Source organism: Lethenteron reissneri, chromosome 47 (genome assembly GCF_015708825.2).
Source record: "Lethenteron reissneri isolate LAM-NWPU_2019-01 chromosome 47, ASM1570882v1, whole genome shotgun sequence".
Taxonomy (NCBI): Eukaryota; Metazoa; Chordata; class Hyperoartia; order Petromyzontiformes; family Petromyzontidae; genus Lethenteron; species Lethenteron reissneri.
In genome coordinates this window covers 3,874,313-3,890,736 of record NC_083825.1, presented here as the reverse complement: position 1 = coordinate 3,890,736, position 16,424 = coordinate 3,874,313, and the positions used below count along the sequence as shown (strand labels likewise).

General features: G+C 55.0%; 1 protein-coding gene across 1 annotated transcript in view; it reads right to left on the bottom strand.

The window, feature by feature from the left end:
- Positions 1–15,451, bottom strand: part of LOC133354344 (AF4/FMR2 family member lilli-like) — a 30,120-nt gene extending 14,669 nt beyond the window's left edge. The window contains exon 1 of the mRNA XM_061571112.1: positions 15,316–15,451. Within this exon, the coding sequence (XP_061427096.1) occupies positions 15,316–15,336 (21 nt within the window). The 5' untranslated portion in view covers positions 15,337–15,451. The remainder of the gene's footprint in view (positions 1–15,315) is intronic.
- Positions 15,452–16,424: the final 973 nt, after the last annotated feature.

The window sequence follows — 16,424 nt, the reverse complement described above, 5'->3', positions numbered from 1 at the left end:
TGGTGTGGACCAATCAGTTTCAAAGACAATGCATATATTGCAATCTGACCACAAGTATTGTGGTTAATGCAGACATGATTCCTTGTAAAGGTTTCAGTTTGGTGTCTTAACATCTTAACACCTGTTTTGTCGCCAGAGAAAAGGGGAAAACCTATTCTCAAATATAGGAGCTCTTGCACGATTTCAATGCACGTTGAAAACAGACCTCTCCCCTCCAGCTCCCCATCTTGTCTCTTTAGTCTTTTCTCCGATTACTTTGATCGTTTCCTCCTTTATTACGCCTGGCGTTCCGTGGCCCACTGTGTAAGGGCGCGTTATTAATCTAATTATCACGTAATTCGCGGTTAACCGTGGGTTTTATTGCCAACGTTGTTGCACGCCCGGCACGATAGCTCCCACGGCGAGCCTCGCAGCCTTCCCAACCCCCATCGGGGGCACCCCCCCCCCCCCCGCGTTCCTCTCCACAAAAACAAGCCATCGCATCTGATCGGGCAATGGGTTGCGCGCGTGCGAGCCGTTGATCGTGCCGCAGTACACGCGTGTGCGGTGCCCGGTGGACACACACCGCTGGCGCACGCTCCTCGCGCTCGGCTGGCCTGGCGTGCGTGTGGCGCGTGCTGCGGCGGCGAACGTTACTGGACATACGTAGCAAAACAAAACAATAAAGAGCTCCGTCGCCGTTCGGATTCCTCCAGGGTTAAAGAGCAATCGGCGTTTGCGAGTGCCGGTTCGCACGGCGCGTCATGGGTGCACGCAATACGAGACTCGCTTCGTCGTGGTCACGCTGCACCGGCAGCTCTGTCGGTAGCACAAATAGAAGAGAGAAAAAAAAAACACTAGTAGCGTAGAGTCTACCTTCCATGCAATGAAGTAGGGCAATCACCTGAAACGTCTGCCCATTTTTGTAATTCTCTCTGTGCACGCACGTGTGCGTTCATCAATGAAAGTTAAATCTTACGACACGAATCGTACGACATTTATATTAACCGCCATGCACACATAACGTGAGAACCACATACGGGAAAAAACCCCCGCGCAGCTTAAATAAATAAACTAAAAGGGACCAAGTGTGGCAGTGGAATGAAATTATTGCCTTCGAATCCTTTCCACCAAGCGAAAGTATACCGGTGATTATGAACATCATACGAAGTTAAACTTTGCTGTGCACTTACCTGCGTTTGTCCGAATTCACAAAGGACGAGTCATTAAAGAATTCTTCCCAAAAACGCGACCGCGTCCGCCAGCTACTTTTCTACAATCGTACGATCGCAGCCATAGCTGGAACGGTTGCTCACTCCGCGATGAATCGCAGGCGTGGGTAGACCCCGACGGAGGTGACGTGTGCGCTTACATGTACGTTAGTACGTGCGTGTGGTGGGAAAGGGGTTAATGTTCCATCGCCGAGCCAAGTGGAGCCGCGCGGGCGGGTGGAGGGGCAGCTTCTCCGCTCGACGTTTCCTCGAAAGCAAAGGGAGGGGGAGGCGCGCCGCTGACGTCACGCGGCGCAAGCGTAGACGCGCAAGCACGTGCGCGGCACGAGCCGTAGACGAGGACGGAGCGGTAGATCCTGGAGCGCAAGCGGGTCCTCCCCCCCCCCCCCCACCGCTGTACTACCCCCCACATTGGGGGGGGGGGGCATGGATCATCCGCTCGCCGTGCCGCTCCGAGGGCGGCACTCGAACAGTCGTCCCTTGCACAACGCACCGTCAGCGTTTCGCGGCGCGTCGACGGAACAACACGGCGGGATGTTTGTGCGTTTTTTGGAGGAATAATTGTTTTCGGTGTTTCTTTCAGCGCTGAAGTTGGCCAATTTTGCCGACGACTGCAAAACGGAGGAGCAGAAAATAAAAAAGCGTCAAGATTTTCCATAGGAGAGGCACCTTTATGGACGCCAAGAAGGCAGCGGTGGAGGGCGTTGCCACCTGTCCTGGTTTTTCCCAGAACCGTGCAATTTTTGAGGTGGGTCTCCAGGGGAATCGGAAAATCTAAGTCTTGCCCGGACATTAAAAGCCGCCGTTTGTCAGTTGCATAATAATAACAATGACGCTGCAACCACTCAACACAATGCCTTTAACATCCACTTGTCCCTTCTGCTACGGTATCGATATCCTTATTCCTACGATCTCCCGTTGTCTTTATCTCAGCGGTGGTAATCCTACGCAGCACGTTGGTGGTCAAGGAAGTTGGGAGGGGGGGGGAAGGTCTCCGAGCACTGTAATGGTGATTCGTAACCACGCACGATTTGCCATGGAATAATTGCCGGGGAGAAGTTGCCAGGCGGCGCCTGACAAAACCACGGGCTCCCTCCACCCCTCACCCTCCCCCACCGCGTGAAGGTCCTTCGGCGTGGGTGGATGCGCATCGACCGTAGGGTGAGCGAGGCGCGTCTCCCGTACGTTTCGGCCAATGCCGAGGCTTGTGTTTCGCGATGGCGAGGAAGATCAATCATGGGAGGCATCGGTCTCTGCCGGCCGTGCACGCTCCAGTCCGTGCGAGTCCAGCCCTGACGTGCGGAGCGGCAGAATCACATCATTGACAAGTTACGTCATTTACGGTCGTCACGGTAACGGCCCGATCAGCACGGGCTGAGAAGCTTTGCAAGGACTTGCGACAATTAGGCATTGAACTAAACATGCTTAAAATAAACTCTCATCGTTTCAATACACCGGGTGGCAATAAGTAGCTTGAAAGTCAAGATGGACCGTTATATAAAATAACGTCTTTGAATATTATATTTAGTCTCTCTGCGTGCCATACCCTCGTATCAATAAGAAAACCAAAGCAATATTTCACAATTTTTCTCTATCAACGCTGGCAGAACCGACAGCTTTGTAGTCTTCTGCCTGCTAACGGGGAATTAAAAAAAAAACGCTTTTGTCCGCGAATTGTGCAGCACGACGCTGTCGAGGCAAAGCCACTCCCCCCCCACAACCCGAACCCCCCTCTACCACGTTTAACCGCGCGCGGCCGCATCGATTCCCCGCGTCCGCAGCTGCAGCCTCCGCGCCGCAGCCCCCTGCAGCAGAGCAGAGCAGAGCAGCCCTCCCCCGGCACGGGCAGCCATTTTGTTGCAGCTCTCAGTGACAAGCTCAGCCACTGCAGCTGTTGCCACCATTTTCTCTTTTCCCTTTCAGCGGAACGACACGTCGATTTGTCGGCCGGCCTATCCACTATGAGCGAGCGCACCTTTCTTCTCTCTCTCTGCCTGTTGACCTTTTCCTCATTTCCCCCCCCCCCCCCCACATACAGCTAGCCGCCGCCAGCGGCTTCCCTTGACCTCAGCGGCGGGCGTAGCCGTGCCCCTGCTCGCCGTCTCGGGACTCGCGTCCGCACTGTACGAGCCGGGCTCACGCTTGAGACGTACGCACACTTGACTGTGCATCGACGCACACACACACACGGGTTGCTGCAGCAAGTACCGAGCACAGGGCCAACACACCCCCCCCCACCACCACCACCACCCCCCCCCGCTGAGCTCCTAATCCCAGATTATTTTGGATAAAAACCCGCCGAAGCCGGCGGCGTATTCCAACGCCTGCGCCGTGCGTCGGGACGGTCGGATACAAAATGCTCAAAATCCGCACGTCTATATATATGTGTATAACACGGGCGCCGTCGCGCCTTGCGGAATCACGCATCAAAACGCTCTCCCCGCCGTGTGCGTCGTTAGAAAGAGCCGTCCAGAAGCAGAGTGGTTTTCGCGTAAGAGGACTCTAGTTCGCGCATGCGGTTGTAAGCGAGATACACTCCCCTCAGTGCGCAGCACGCTGCGAACAATGGGCTCGCGGTCGATAAAACTGCAAGGCTAAAAAAAGGGACCACGATAAAATATGCATTGCAAGTAATACCTCACAAATGGCAGCCGGTTGACAAATGTTTTCAAGGAAACGTTTGTTCCCAAGCCACACGCAGCATTGTACGTTCGTGCACAATGCTCACTTTGCACGAAGGTTGCCACCTCAGACAGAACAACACCAGGACACAGATAATGGGAAGAGGATGAGAGAAGAGCACGTGGATGCGTTGTGGCGTATTATTATTACGTAACCGAAATAGAAAAAAAAAAGTGACTTATCATGTCAATGGAAGACTTTAAAGAGATTTCACAGGGCAGTGGGAAGCTACCTCAAAGAGAAATGGGCGATCCTTGGAAAACCAGAACAGGTGGCAACCCATCGCTGTTGCTGCCGTTTAATTCTGACCGGTGCGTAAGCACATTTAAGCGCTCTCATAGACATGGTAATGATGCCGCGTTGTCCGAGTGCACTCGGGTGGACTCGAGCGAGTTGGTGCCCATCAGCTTACCCAGGGCCCTCTCCAAGCCTCGCTCTCGTACGACCATGCACGCATTGATCTATAAACACATTACACTCTGATCTAGCCAGCGCGCACATTATTCAACGTGCTGTCGCCTATTATATATTAAAAAAAATTAACTCCTTTTAAGGCAGTGTTGTTTACGAATACGTTAACTGTTAATTTATCTACTACACCTTCAGTTGTGTAGTTTAGCGATTGGCCGTTCAGAATTCTAGGCCTTTGGGGCCTTTGCTCTGCAACCCGAGATGTATACAAAGATCCTCTCCGCAAACATCAACGGCTGCCACCCGACAACCCTCGTGGCCACGGCGGAGCACGGCCGTGTTGTTCACACGATCCCGTAGTGCCAGCCTTGGGGTGGCGGGGAACGACGGCGCACGCACGGTGCCAGCTCGGCCACGTGCACGTCCACGGCAAACGGAAACACCCCACAGCGCCGACGGTGCCGGACGCCTCCATGGGTCCCCTCCACCAAGAGAACGGCCGAACCTTGAGATACGTCCGTGCGACCTTACCGATGATGGTATTAGAAGCATGGACAACAGATGCGTGGATTGAATTAATAATAAAACACAATCCTGATTTTATGAATGGCTTTCATAACGGAAGGTGAAATGTTGCACGGAAAGGAAATTAACGCCGACACATGCACATGGACCAAGCAAGGGGCTGCCCTTGCCTGCGTGCAGCAAAACCCGCGCAAGGCAGGACCAACGCGTCGGCCCGAACCTGCAGCTGTGATGCAAGAGAGACGGTGACGCGCGCCGCTGCAGAGGCCCGTATCTGCTAAGCAGGCTTTCAGCCGCGCTGCAATGACGGCGACGTCACTGCTGTTGCGTTCTGCAAAATGACAAAGCTGTTGCCGTACTCGGTGCAAACGCTCGCGCTAAAATCAAACGGCGAGAGAGAGGAGGGAGGGGGCAGGACGCGTTGCGAGGAGGGATAATAATGGCTGACGGATGGAACAAGAGAGAGGAAAGGCAGCTGAAGAAGGGAATGCGATCGAGAGGAGGACCCGCCACGGAGATGGAGCGGGTGACATCGGCTCACGGGAGCAAGAGCGAGATGGAAAACGGCCTTGAAATACGGCGATGGCTTTGGAAAGAATTCGCGCAGCAGTGGAACAACAACGGTTTACGATTAATATCATAATTGTTAGTCCCATGAAGTCATCACGAATAACCACATTTATCCAGGCCCTTCCCATGCTTCCCATCGGACAGAATTGCTCCGATCTATCAAGTGCGCAAATGATTCAATGTGGCCGTCGCCTATGCTAAAAAAAAAAATCCTATCATAAAACGCGACGAAAACGAGCACAAAGCTATCAAACGCAGGATGCTTCTCCACGAAACGGGACTAAGATTTGTTCAAGAAGGTACGAAGTGCTCTGCGCGGACGCGGGTGGCCAGGTTGGGCGGAGAACTTGTGCCCCCCCCCCCCCCCCCAGCGCTGGGGGCACGGCACGTTGCCCTGCACCCAGGAGGAATGCGGAACCCATGCCGGCTTTAAAACCCACAACCGGCCAGCTTTCCTTGTTGTTGTTTCAGCAGTCACACGCACGATACGCACGAGAGACCCAGAGCAATCACGAACCAAGACAGGAGTCGAACCCTAAGTGTTTTGCGTAGAATCGCGGCAGCCTGCCGTGAAATGAAATGCTACGCTTTGAGGGATGCGCTTTTTATTTATTGCTAATGCTTAAGCGGGTAAACGCCACGAGATGAAATGCGCCCTATGCACAGGTGTCCTTGCGGGGATTGGCCAAACGAGCAGGCGCAGATGAAACCGCTCCATTGGTAATGGTGCCGCAGCAGAGGAAGGAAAAAAAACATATCACACAACACGGTGGTCACAACAAAGCGACCGAAATATAAAAACCGCCGCTGCTGCAAATATCGTACAAATCCCCCGGTCCGGGCGTTTAGCACTTCTTGCCTTACCCTGAACGCGCTGGCGCTAACCGCGCGGACAGTGCGCGGCGATCCGCTCCGCACCACGCAGCGGAGTCACGCGAGCGCTGCGCCGCGCACGAGGAGCGAACGAGCAAACGAGCGAGCGAGCGTTGCCTTCCTCCTCCTAGCGACGCCAAACGTCTCCTCCACCCGGCATCCCACCCCAACGTCGCCACCTCCGTCTTCATCGTTCGCTCGGCGACCACGGCTCGACTGCGAGAGTGCGGCGGGGTGACATGGCCGACCGGTGATGGGACGCGGACGGCAGAGGAGGGGCCAGCGCGGAGCCACGTGGACTCCGGCACGTGGTGGCGTCGGGCGCCGGCCGGAGCTAGCCGTGCGAATGAGCGCTGCGTTGGCGCACGTGGCCGGTTGAGGCCGCTCGATTCGCACGGGGCGCGATTGCCTCCCCGTCGCTACCGCCTCCGCGCCACCGGCAGCGGGTGGCCGCCACATCTCCACGTTTCCCTGGAGCTGCTGCCCCCCCCCCAACCTTGTCGAGTGGGCGCAAGCGCCGAGCTGTCAACGTGACGGGCACGCGCGTGCCAAAAAAAGACCAAAGCGCTATTTTTAAACGCGAACGCCATTACCGGTACACCGCACGAGTTGAAAGGAGTCAAGTAGAAGTCAAGTTCGGCGGGTTTGATTTGTCGCACCAGCATTATCAGATTTGCAAATAAATTCTCGTGCATTCCTTTCGAATCTCAGGAAGAGCATCGCCACCGTGAGAAAAGTGACAAACGAAATGGTTAATTGAGAACACCGCGACGGCGCTTGCGCAAAGCACCACGCACACACATCTGCCTGGTGCACGCCAAATGCCCGACCCAATTCAATGGCTCAACATGGTTCGTGCAAAGACATAGGGGTGTTTGTGCATCACACGCACGAGGCGTGCATGCCTTAACGGCCGGACCGCTAAACCTTTGCACCGCAGCGCTGCTTTAGAACAGCTGGTGTGGCAAGGCTTGCAAGCTCGCCGTGGTGGTGGTTGTTGCGCAGTGCTTGAGATAACTCAGCCCTCCTCTTCCTCCACCACGGCTCGTGCTCCCTCCACCCTCCCTCACCGCCCCCTCCCCACACCCGCCGCAGACTCCCTTCAACAGCAGCCATTTTGTTTGGCCGCAGAGCTGAGAGCAGCCTCCATTTTCTGTCTCTTGCTCCTAATCAATCAATCTCCTCCTCTCCTGGCTTACACCCACACGCGCGTGCATGCAAACACGCACACTGCCAGCCATGCAACAAGGAGGGCCGATGTATGCAGCAGTCCAGTGTTATTCTGGCTTTTATCAACGTAGCTATTCATGTTTATGCCAGAGCTATTTCTTCATAGTTTTATTAAAACAAAGTGTTTCGTTGCGTCTGGGAAGGAGGCAAAGCAGACTCTAGCTTTGGTTTGACCTTTAAAACCCAATAAGAGCCACAATTTGACATTACGAATTTGTCCGGCCCGTGCTTATAAGTATAGAAAGTAACGTTTCCAAATAAGTCTGCCAAGTTTTTATCGCGCTGAGCGTCAGGAAGGATACGAACGAGTCATTTCAGACTAATGAATTACAAATGCAGGCAGCTGATGACACTTTAGGTGCAGGAGAATAAAAAAATAAACCGATACATTTTTACCATTTTGAGAGCGAAGGAATCATTTTAACTGCAGACGTTTTGCTCTCACGCATAAGCGAATGTCGAAGAAATGAAGGGCGTTATATATATGTGTATTATAAATGAGGAAGCTATATATTTTATAAATTAGAAGGCTATATGTATTTTTATTAAAGAGGCGCGCGCGCACCGTGGCTGAAATGCGCGCCGCCAAGTTATACCAACTCATCACATTCCGAGCGGCACCTACGTCACCGCCGCAAGGCATTGTGGGACGTGTGTTTGCAAACACGGGCACGTGGGCCGCACGAGCGCCTCGCCAAGGACCAGCTCCTGTGTGCGCAGGCTCGCAATCACGCGCCCGAGTGTGCACGCGCCCTCAACTCGGTTGGGGCAAGAAGTTGACAAACACAAAACGTTACATCGCACGACTTTCGCGACACGCACGGGGAAAACCCTGGTACGTGTGCCGTTTTTTAAAAAATGTTTGTTAGCAGGCAGAATTGAAATCGTGCCGTGTTATTTGCACGATGATTATTTAGGTGATCATTTGTTCAACTCCGACACCGCGCGCGTACGCGAAAAATGCCACTTCAACGTCGTAATGAAAACGGCAGCTTCGGATATAACAGCAACGCTCGGAACGCAATCAGCTCACGCGCAGAGACGTTCCCGCGTTGGTGTCGCAATAAGATAGTTTGGACGGACAAACCTACCCGACAGAGAAATCAAGGCATGGTTGGCACTCGTCCCCCCTTTGATGTCCTCGTTTGGTACGATTCTGTCGAAGAAGTTGGCAAACGACCGCTCTGGCCGCAGCCTCGACGAGCAACTGCGGGGGGGGGGGGGGGGTTTGTCGCGAGCGGCGGCGCCGTGCAGCCGGCGCGCTCTGCGCCGCCGCTTTCATTCGAGCGCAATTCCACGGGCCTCTCGGTGGAGCCTACGTCACCGCTAATCCGACGGGGATTGTGTTTTTAAAGTGCCGGCACGGGAGGGTAATTTAACAGACAGCGCTAAACCGCGCCGCTCGCTCACAGCGTTGGTGTCGCACCTCCACAAATGCGCCGGCGTGGGGGGAGGCGGGGGCTCTGTGGGACTCTGCGAAGATAAAAGGGGGTCTGGAAGTCTGGATCGCAGTCTTCCCAACTGCAATCTTCGTGCGAGCGCCTGGCCTCACACCACCGACTCCGCGTGGCAAAGGTGGATGGCCGCCACTACTACTCTGTGCAACAGTGGCTGCTCTTGTTCAGAGTTTAACGGCCAAGTTAATAAGCCCTCACCCCCCACGGCCCCATCGAAAGGCAGGGAAGCTCTCAAAGAAAACACAGGCGGCTCTTCCATCGTAAGGTTGTGAGGAGCGTATATACAGGACCCAATAAGAACACTTCCGAATTGAATCGGAGGCTTTAAACAATCAGTCAAACCAAGGTAACTCGCCAACGTTGGCATGCGGCGTGGAACCGTTGGGCCAACGATGGCCCAACGTTCCATGTTTGCTGGGAAATACGTCTCCTTCACACATCTGTATATCCGCCTCAAAATGACAAGTCTTTTACTTTGCACAAAACATTAACGCCCTTTTTCGACACAGCATCTCATCAGCAGCCAGGCTTGCTCGAATCAACGCTTGCGAACTGCAAGATGTTATTCGAGGCAAAGACCCTTCCTTCAACATGCGCCACACAACCCCCTCGTTCAACGAAGCGGACAAACAAGTCAACGGTAAACAGCTTGAAAAACAAGACTCCGCGAAAACTCGCACCGGTACGACATCGCAAATGCAATCACGACCGCCGGTAGCGGTCACGAGCGGTGGTCTCACCAGAGATCCCAACGCTTCCCCACCCCGCCAGCGCAGCCCCTGCCTCTCTCCCTCCACAGTGACTGGCCCCTCATCCTCCTCTTCACTGTGACCTGCCTTCTCATTATGCTCCTCCTCATCCTCACAGTGATGTACCCCTTTCCGAAACGGTGAACCGCACTCTCCACCACCTCCACGGTGAACTGCCCCTCTCCTCACAATGACATGCCATCTCCACCTCCTCAGTAACCTGCACTCTCATCCTCTTCCATCTCTAAAGTGACCTGCATTCTCCTCTCTTCCCACCTCCTTGCATTCGCATGCCCCATCATCATCAGCGATCGGCCCCCGTCTCGCGGTTATATGTAAAACATCCGATTAAACATCAAAGAATGTATATATGGTCAAATAAGAGACAAAGTCTGACTAGGCCTGTTAAAACATTTACAACGGCGCCATTAACGCGTCGGACTGACAGTGCGACGCTCCGTCTGTCGCCGCTGTTGACGCCCGAGAGAGACGGGTTTCGCAAAAAACTCCTGGAAGCTCCTCCAAACGGGTCGATGAAACGAAAAGTTGCGGCGCTCAACAAAGCGAAGGCGGCCAAACTCCCACCAGAAGTCTCGCGCTCAACCACGTGGCGCGCTCACGTGCCACGCGCGCTTGTTACGCGCTTGCGCAGACCCGGGCGTTTGTAAACACCGTCACCACGTGCGCGCGCACCACGTGCCGGAGACCACGTGTAGGTCTCTCCCGTCCGTGCCGCACGGCGGCGGAACCCTGCGCCGGACCCCGACCGCGCCGGCTGCACCAAACATGCCGATTCCACGGGAGAGCCGATCTACTCTCGGTTACACGTGCCCGTCGACATTGCCACTTGCAACCGCCGTCGCTTCCACGTTTGCGTTTTTCGTCATTCTTTCGCCCCGTCCGTATAGACATAACCAACGACTCAAAGAGGAAGTAAACGTTGCGTCCAGTTAAACTTCAATGCGGAGGAGCCGACTGAGACACCTGAGCTTTGAGCTTTCGCCACGGTGCAGCCAGGTTCTAGACATGCAGTCGTTCGTGTCCCAGGTCCAGAGTTGAAACGAAACCAACCGTGCGTGTCACGACCCCCCCCCCCCCCCTTCCCAAAAACCCAAGGTGTAGCATCCGTTGGGCAGGTAATCAAGCGAAAATAAAGCAAGACGTCCCACCACCACCTCCTTAATCCTTGCTGCCCCACCACCGGAACAAAATGAGGTTTAAGCAATTGCGATTTCGGGTGAAGCTTTCAAAAGCGTGCTACTTGGCACCTGTAAAACACAGCGGGGCAGTGCCAGGTTGAAAGGGGTGGGCACGGAGCCCACTTCGTTAGACCCCTGTGCCCCGAAGCAGGAAAAGAAGATCTCTGCTTCGCTTGACCACGTTTGTTCGGAGTATGAAGACACGTTGAGCTTTGACGCTGTTATCAAAGTCTGGCCTAACTGGTTAAGAGCACAGCACGAACTGCGACTAGTTCTGTCCTAGGCTGGGCCCTTCCACAAACCAGCAGCGCAAGATGTTTGAGGAACGTAAAGGTGCGGCGCTGCAATAGCTTGCTAGCGAACCTGTGCGAGGAGAGAAGCAGAAAGAAGAAAAAACAGAATTGGTGTGGCCTGCAGTCTGGTGAGAAACTGGGCGATTGAGCGGGAGGGCGAGTTAGTCCGTCAGCGAGCAGGTGAATGAGTGGGCGAGCGGGCGAGCAAGCAGCGTGGACGAGACGAAACAGTCAGTGTCTGGTAGTCGTGAGTCCTCAACAGGGGAGGGGGGGAATGCACGAATGTCAATGTGGTGTTTACCGTAGGTTAGCTTGTCCCCAACAACTACACCACCGTCCACAACAAAATAACCATCAAGAAGAAACACACGCAATGGTCAACTCCGTTCGCCGAGCCTCAAGATCCAAGGCTCACTCACGAAAGGAGGTGCAGGATTACCACCTGGAGTTGGGTTTTGACATCGCAATCTGATATTTTAGAACCTGTCAACCATCAATACAAGATGGGAATGGAGCGGTGAAACCTCCAGTTTCGACGAGGAAAAATCCAGGCAGGAAGGGAAATCTCCTAGCGGCGGCACGCAGGTGAGTTGCCCCTCGCTGGGAGCGCGTGAGAGTTTGTCTCGCGTGCGCGCGCGGCTCGATGCCGGAGACACGGGCGGGTGATAACCAGCCTCCCCCCCCATCCCCAAAAGGGGTAGCTGCAGCGCCAGTGTCCGCCCAGCAAATGCATAAACGCACACGACCAAACACACCGTCACGTGACACACACGCACCAAACGCACCGTCACGTGACACGTGCACCAAACACGCCGCCACGTGACATGCAGGAACCAAACACATCGTCACGTGACACACACCGTCACGTGACACGCGCACCAAACACGCCGCCACGTGACACTCAACATGCTGCCACGTGACACGCAAACACTGCCATGTGACACGCGCACCAAACACACCGTCACGTGACACACGCACCAAAACCCACGACCACGTGCCAAGCACTGCCACATGACACGCGCACCAAACACACCGTCACGTGACACACACACACACCGTCACGTGACACGCACACCAAAGACACCGTCACGTGACACGCGCACCAAACTTTCGTACGATACGCGCACACACACTCATGACGTCTATACACGACCGCGTGACACTAAACCTAAACATTCATCCTATGAGGCTTTTAAGAATATCCGGAGGCCCGAGGCACGCCAACTCGTGCGGACGTACACGGGAGGCTGATGTGGCACGTCGAAGCGCAATCGTTTCTCTTGCTCCCCCACCCAATCGCCCCCCCCCCGCCTCCTCCTATCCACTCTGCCTGGACAATAACAGCAAGGGCCTGCTGTCAGGTGTAAGGGAGTTGACTGGGCACGACACGCACACACACAAACACAAGTGTGAATGTTGCGAATTTAATGATGTGCTACATTCGCCCGAACCTGAAGTAGGGGCAGGAGGATGAAGAGAAGGAGCAGAGTTGCTGCCAATTACATTTGCCTAGAAAAACCTCAGCCTTTGTTTGCTGTCTAATATCTAACTCTCCCCTACAGAATCATTAAAGGAGGTAGGGCGGATTGTCTTTCTTGAACAAAACAAATATTTCTTACTCACCGCCCACAACCCCACCCCCCTGCCTCTGCTCCTCCACACTACTCGTTCCCCTGGACAGCACAAAGAGGCTTGCATATTCATGCAGCTGCAATCAGCTTCAGTTTTAGCTCAACCCCCCCCTCTGCCCCACCCATTGTCCTCCCTCCCACCACCGCTGCCGCTTGCCTCTGCCCAGCCCCCACAAACAACAAATAAATCTCTTCTTCCATACGAGCCCACACCTCCTTGCGGCCTCAACACGGAGGACCTCCCTCCATCCAGAGGACACCCCATTCACATTTACCAGGTGTTAGAATAACAGAGGCACCGAAAACCACCCCCACTCCTTAAACACCGACAGGGTTTCTTGCGATGCGGAGCCGACGCCTCCTGAACGCGTTTATAAACACGTCTTCCTTTAAATGTATTCAATAGCCAGACTGCCCCCTCCCCCGCTCCCAACCAGCCTCAGCTCCCTTCTCACAAGCGACGGCGTCCATCCCGAGATGCGATAGCAGAGGAGCGGCGAAGCGATAACCGGGCTTCACAAAGTTCGCATGTCGTCCCCCCCCCCCCCCCCCAACGACCTCTCGGCATCCGTGCATCACGACCAAGTAAACGCCGTTACAGGTCGGATAAAACACGATCCCTTGGTGCGACGGCTACGCGTGTATGAATTAGTGATGCGCAAATCGCAAGCATCCTACAGCCGTACCCATGGGTGCGGACGCAAGTTAAACAGGAACGCGCGCGGAGTTTCTGCACCGTTCCGAAACGCTGCTTTGAAAAAGACGAGAATTCATCCTCATTATTATTGCCTCCCAGTTATCAAAACCCGAGGCCCATACCTCAGGGTCAGCCAAATTAAATATTAATCTTGCCATGGTGACCTTTTGAACCCAACAGCAATCGCATTTACACTTGCAAGGCAGTCAAAAACAAAGCAATGGCAGTTGGATTGTAAAGAAAACACAAGCTGAACTCTCCCGCCCCCCACCACGAAAAACCAGTGCTTGCCCCCTTGCGCTTTTGCGTTAAATCATCTCGCACAGGGGAATACACCGAGGCGCGTCCTGCGCAGCGCTGCGGGGAGCACGTGAACCTCGCCGCCGGGTATCCACAAAACACGCGCACACAGGGGGCTTCAGCGGGTGACAGCACGCGCACGTCACTCACGCGACGGCGCTCGGTGCCTCTGGACAACTCCCTTCAACAACAAGCTTTAAAACACCAAAAACGCCGTTCGGACGGCTCAGATGACGTGGGCGAGGCCATTATCACCGCGTTAAATAATTTCACAATTACCCCTTCAGTAAAACGGCAGCCACCGGCGGGAATGCGGAGAAGCGTGCCAGCCGGTGCCGTCCCCTCTCCCCGAGGTTCACTTCCACGAGGCTCAGCTCCTCCCGGCACTTCCCACTCGTTGCGCAAGTGCCGTTCCGGCAAGGAGCTGGAACCACGTGCGCCAGCGAGTGAGCGAGCGCGGACGAAACTTTTGCGGCGCGCGTGGTGCGGAAGCCATCGAGAAAGTGGGTTACCGGCACACCTCTTGCGATAGCACGGGGGACATAATAAACATGCAGTACGACCTAGCAGCCAGCCAAGCGCCCCGTGGGTTTATGGCATTCACAGACCGCGGTGGCGGCTCGCACGATGGTCAAACGTCGCGTCTTTAACCGAGCGTACGGCGTGGAATCGCAACCCATCTGAGTTTGAGACGGAAGGCACCGGCTCAAATTGACTTTTCTACCAAGTCAGTGCAAAGGAGCATTCAAAAAGCACGCTCAAAACATCTGTGCAAACATCAGCAGCTGTCGGATAAGTGGCAAATGACAAACACTCGGTGGGGGAGGCAGGGTAAGGAGATCACGCGGCACAAACTGCAGCCCTGTATGCCGCAGGCTGAGAAAGTGTCCCACAGAACCAACACTCGTGCGGCCTCAACTTGTCACTCAACTGTCACACGAATTCAACTGTCACAATGCCCACATTATGTCACACCGCGCACATCCAAAAGTGCCACACAAACCACGCCATGCTGCCCCGACCAAAAATCTGCCAACAAAGACGAAACTGTGAACAACTAAACCGTGCAGCATCACGCGACTTTAAAATCCCCAAACGAGGAGACCGACGTTACGTTCGGCACGGCAGTTCACACCAAGAGCGCAGAGCGGTTCGCAGAGCTCCGCTCGGCAGCCGCCGCGGTGGTCATTTCGACAGAGAACTGGAATTCACTGCCCACGCGGCCCATCTCTCCTTGCCAAATGAGACTTTCCACTGCTCGACGAGAGCGGAATAATCCCACCCGACACAATCAACTGTCCTGCAGTGCAGCCGACTCGGTCAGCCATGTTGGAATGCATTTTTCTCAACACAAAGGCTCCCACAAGCAAAAAAAAACGATCCCATCGCCCAGCAGTGGAGACGAGACAGTGGCGGCGGTGGCCGGCAGCGACTCTTTTGTCGAACGACGACGAAAACGGCAGGAAAGAATTCCCCCCCCCACTTACTTTTGCGCGTCGCCGCCTCATGTCAGGATCTTCGGCGCGGCCGCCTCCCTCTCGCTCGCTCCTCCGCGCGCCTCTCCTCCCGTGGCCTCTCTCTCCGTGTTACTCTCCGTCTCTTCGCTTCTTTCTCTCTCTCTTCTCAGCTCCCCCCCCCCCCACTACTCTCTCTCTGCCCCTGCTCTCCCGTCAGTGCTAGAAAGCAGCCATCTTACTTCCACCCCCCCCCCCTGTCTCCGAGCCGGTCGCACAGTGCGCGCGTTCACTCTCTCGCGGGCGTTACGCGCGCGAGGTGACGCACGCACGCTCGCGCGCGTACCCCACAGCTGTCCACAACTAGCCCGCAAGCAGCAGCGGTGGCAGCAGCAGCGACAGCAGGCCCCCTTCACAATTTATTCTCGACGCATTCCACGGTCGCGTGCACTCGCGACGAGCACGCGCATTTGCATGCGAGCGCCCGGCTCCGGCTCCGACGACTACGTATTTCCAGGATATTCGGTTCGCTCAGAAACCAACAACTCGTGGCTCCACCAGCACACTGCTCTCGCTCTGCCCGCGCCTGCTAAACTGCAAATTACCCTGCCTCGACAGCCCAGGCTCCGTCTCTGCCCGAAACCTTTTTTAGGAAACAAAGGAGGTGGCTGCCGACTGCCCCCCACCCACCCGACAATCCCCCTCCATTCCCCCCTTCCCCCTCCTCAGTCAAACCCTCCATATAACCCACACCGCAAGCCGACCCTCCCCCCACCCCCAGGCACAGATCCCTCCACCCCTAACCCCACACCCAACCCGCGCACCATCCCCCAAAACACCACTCCACGCAACCCCCAGGCGCAGTGCTGGGGATAAGACCTGCCACGGATCACATGCGAGGCACATGGATGCTAAAGACAATATCGTGACTTGTTGTTTAAAGGGGACGCCCCTCAATCTCCCGGCACCGACGTTCGCTCCCGCGTGTTAATCGCGCCCCCCCCCCCCCACTCACAAAAAAAATGTCTCGAAAAACACAAAACGCTCAACTCTGCGGAACATTGTTCATTAAACAAGGAGCAGAATTGACCTCAAATGTGTGATCATTATTATTCCTAGGGAGGATGAATACTTACAACAGT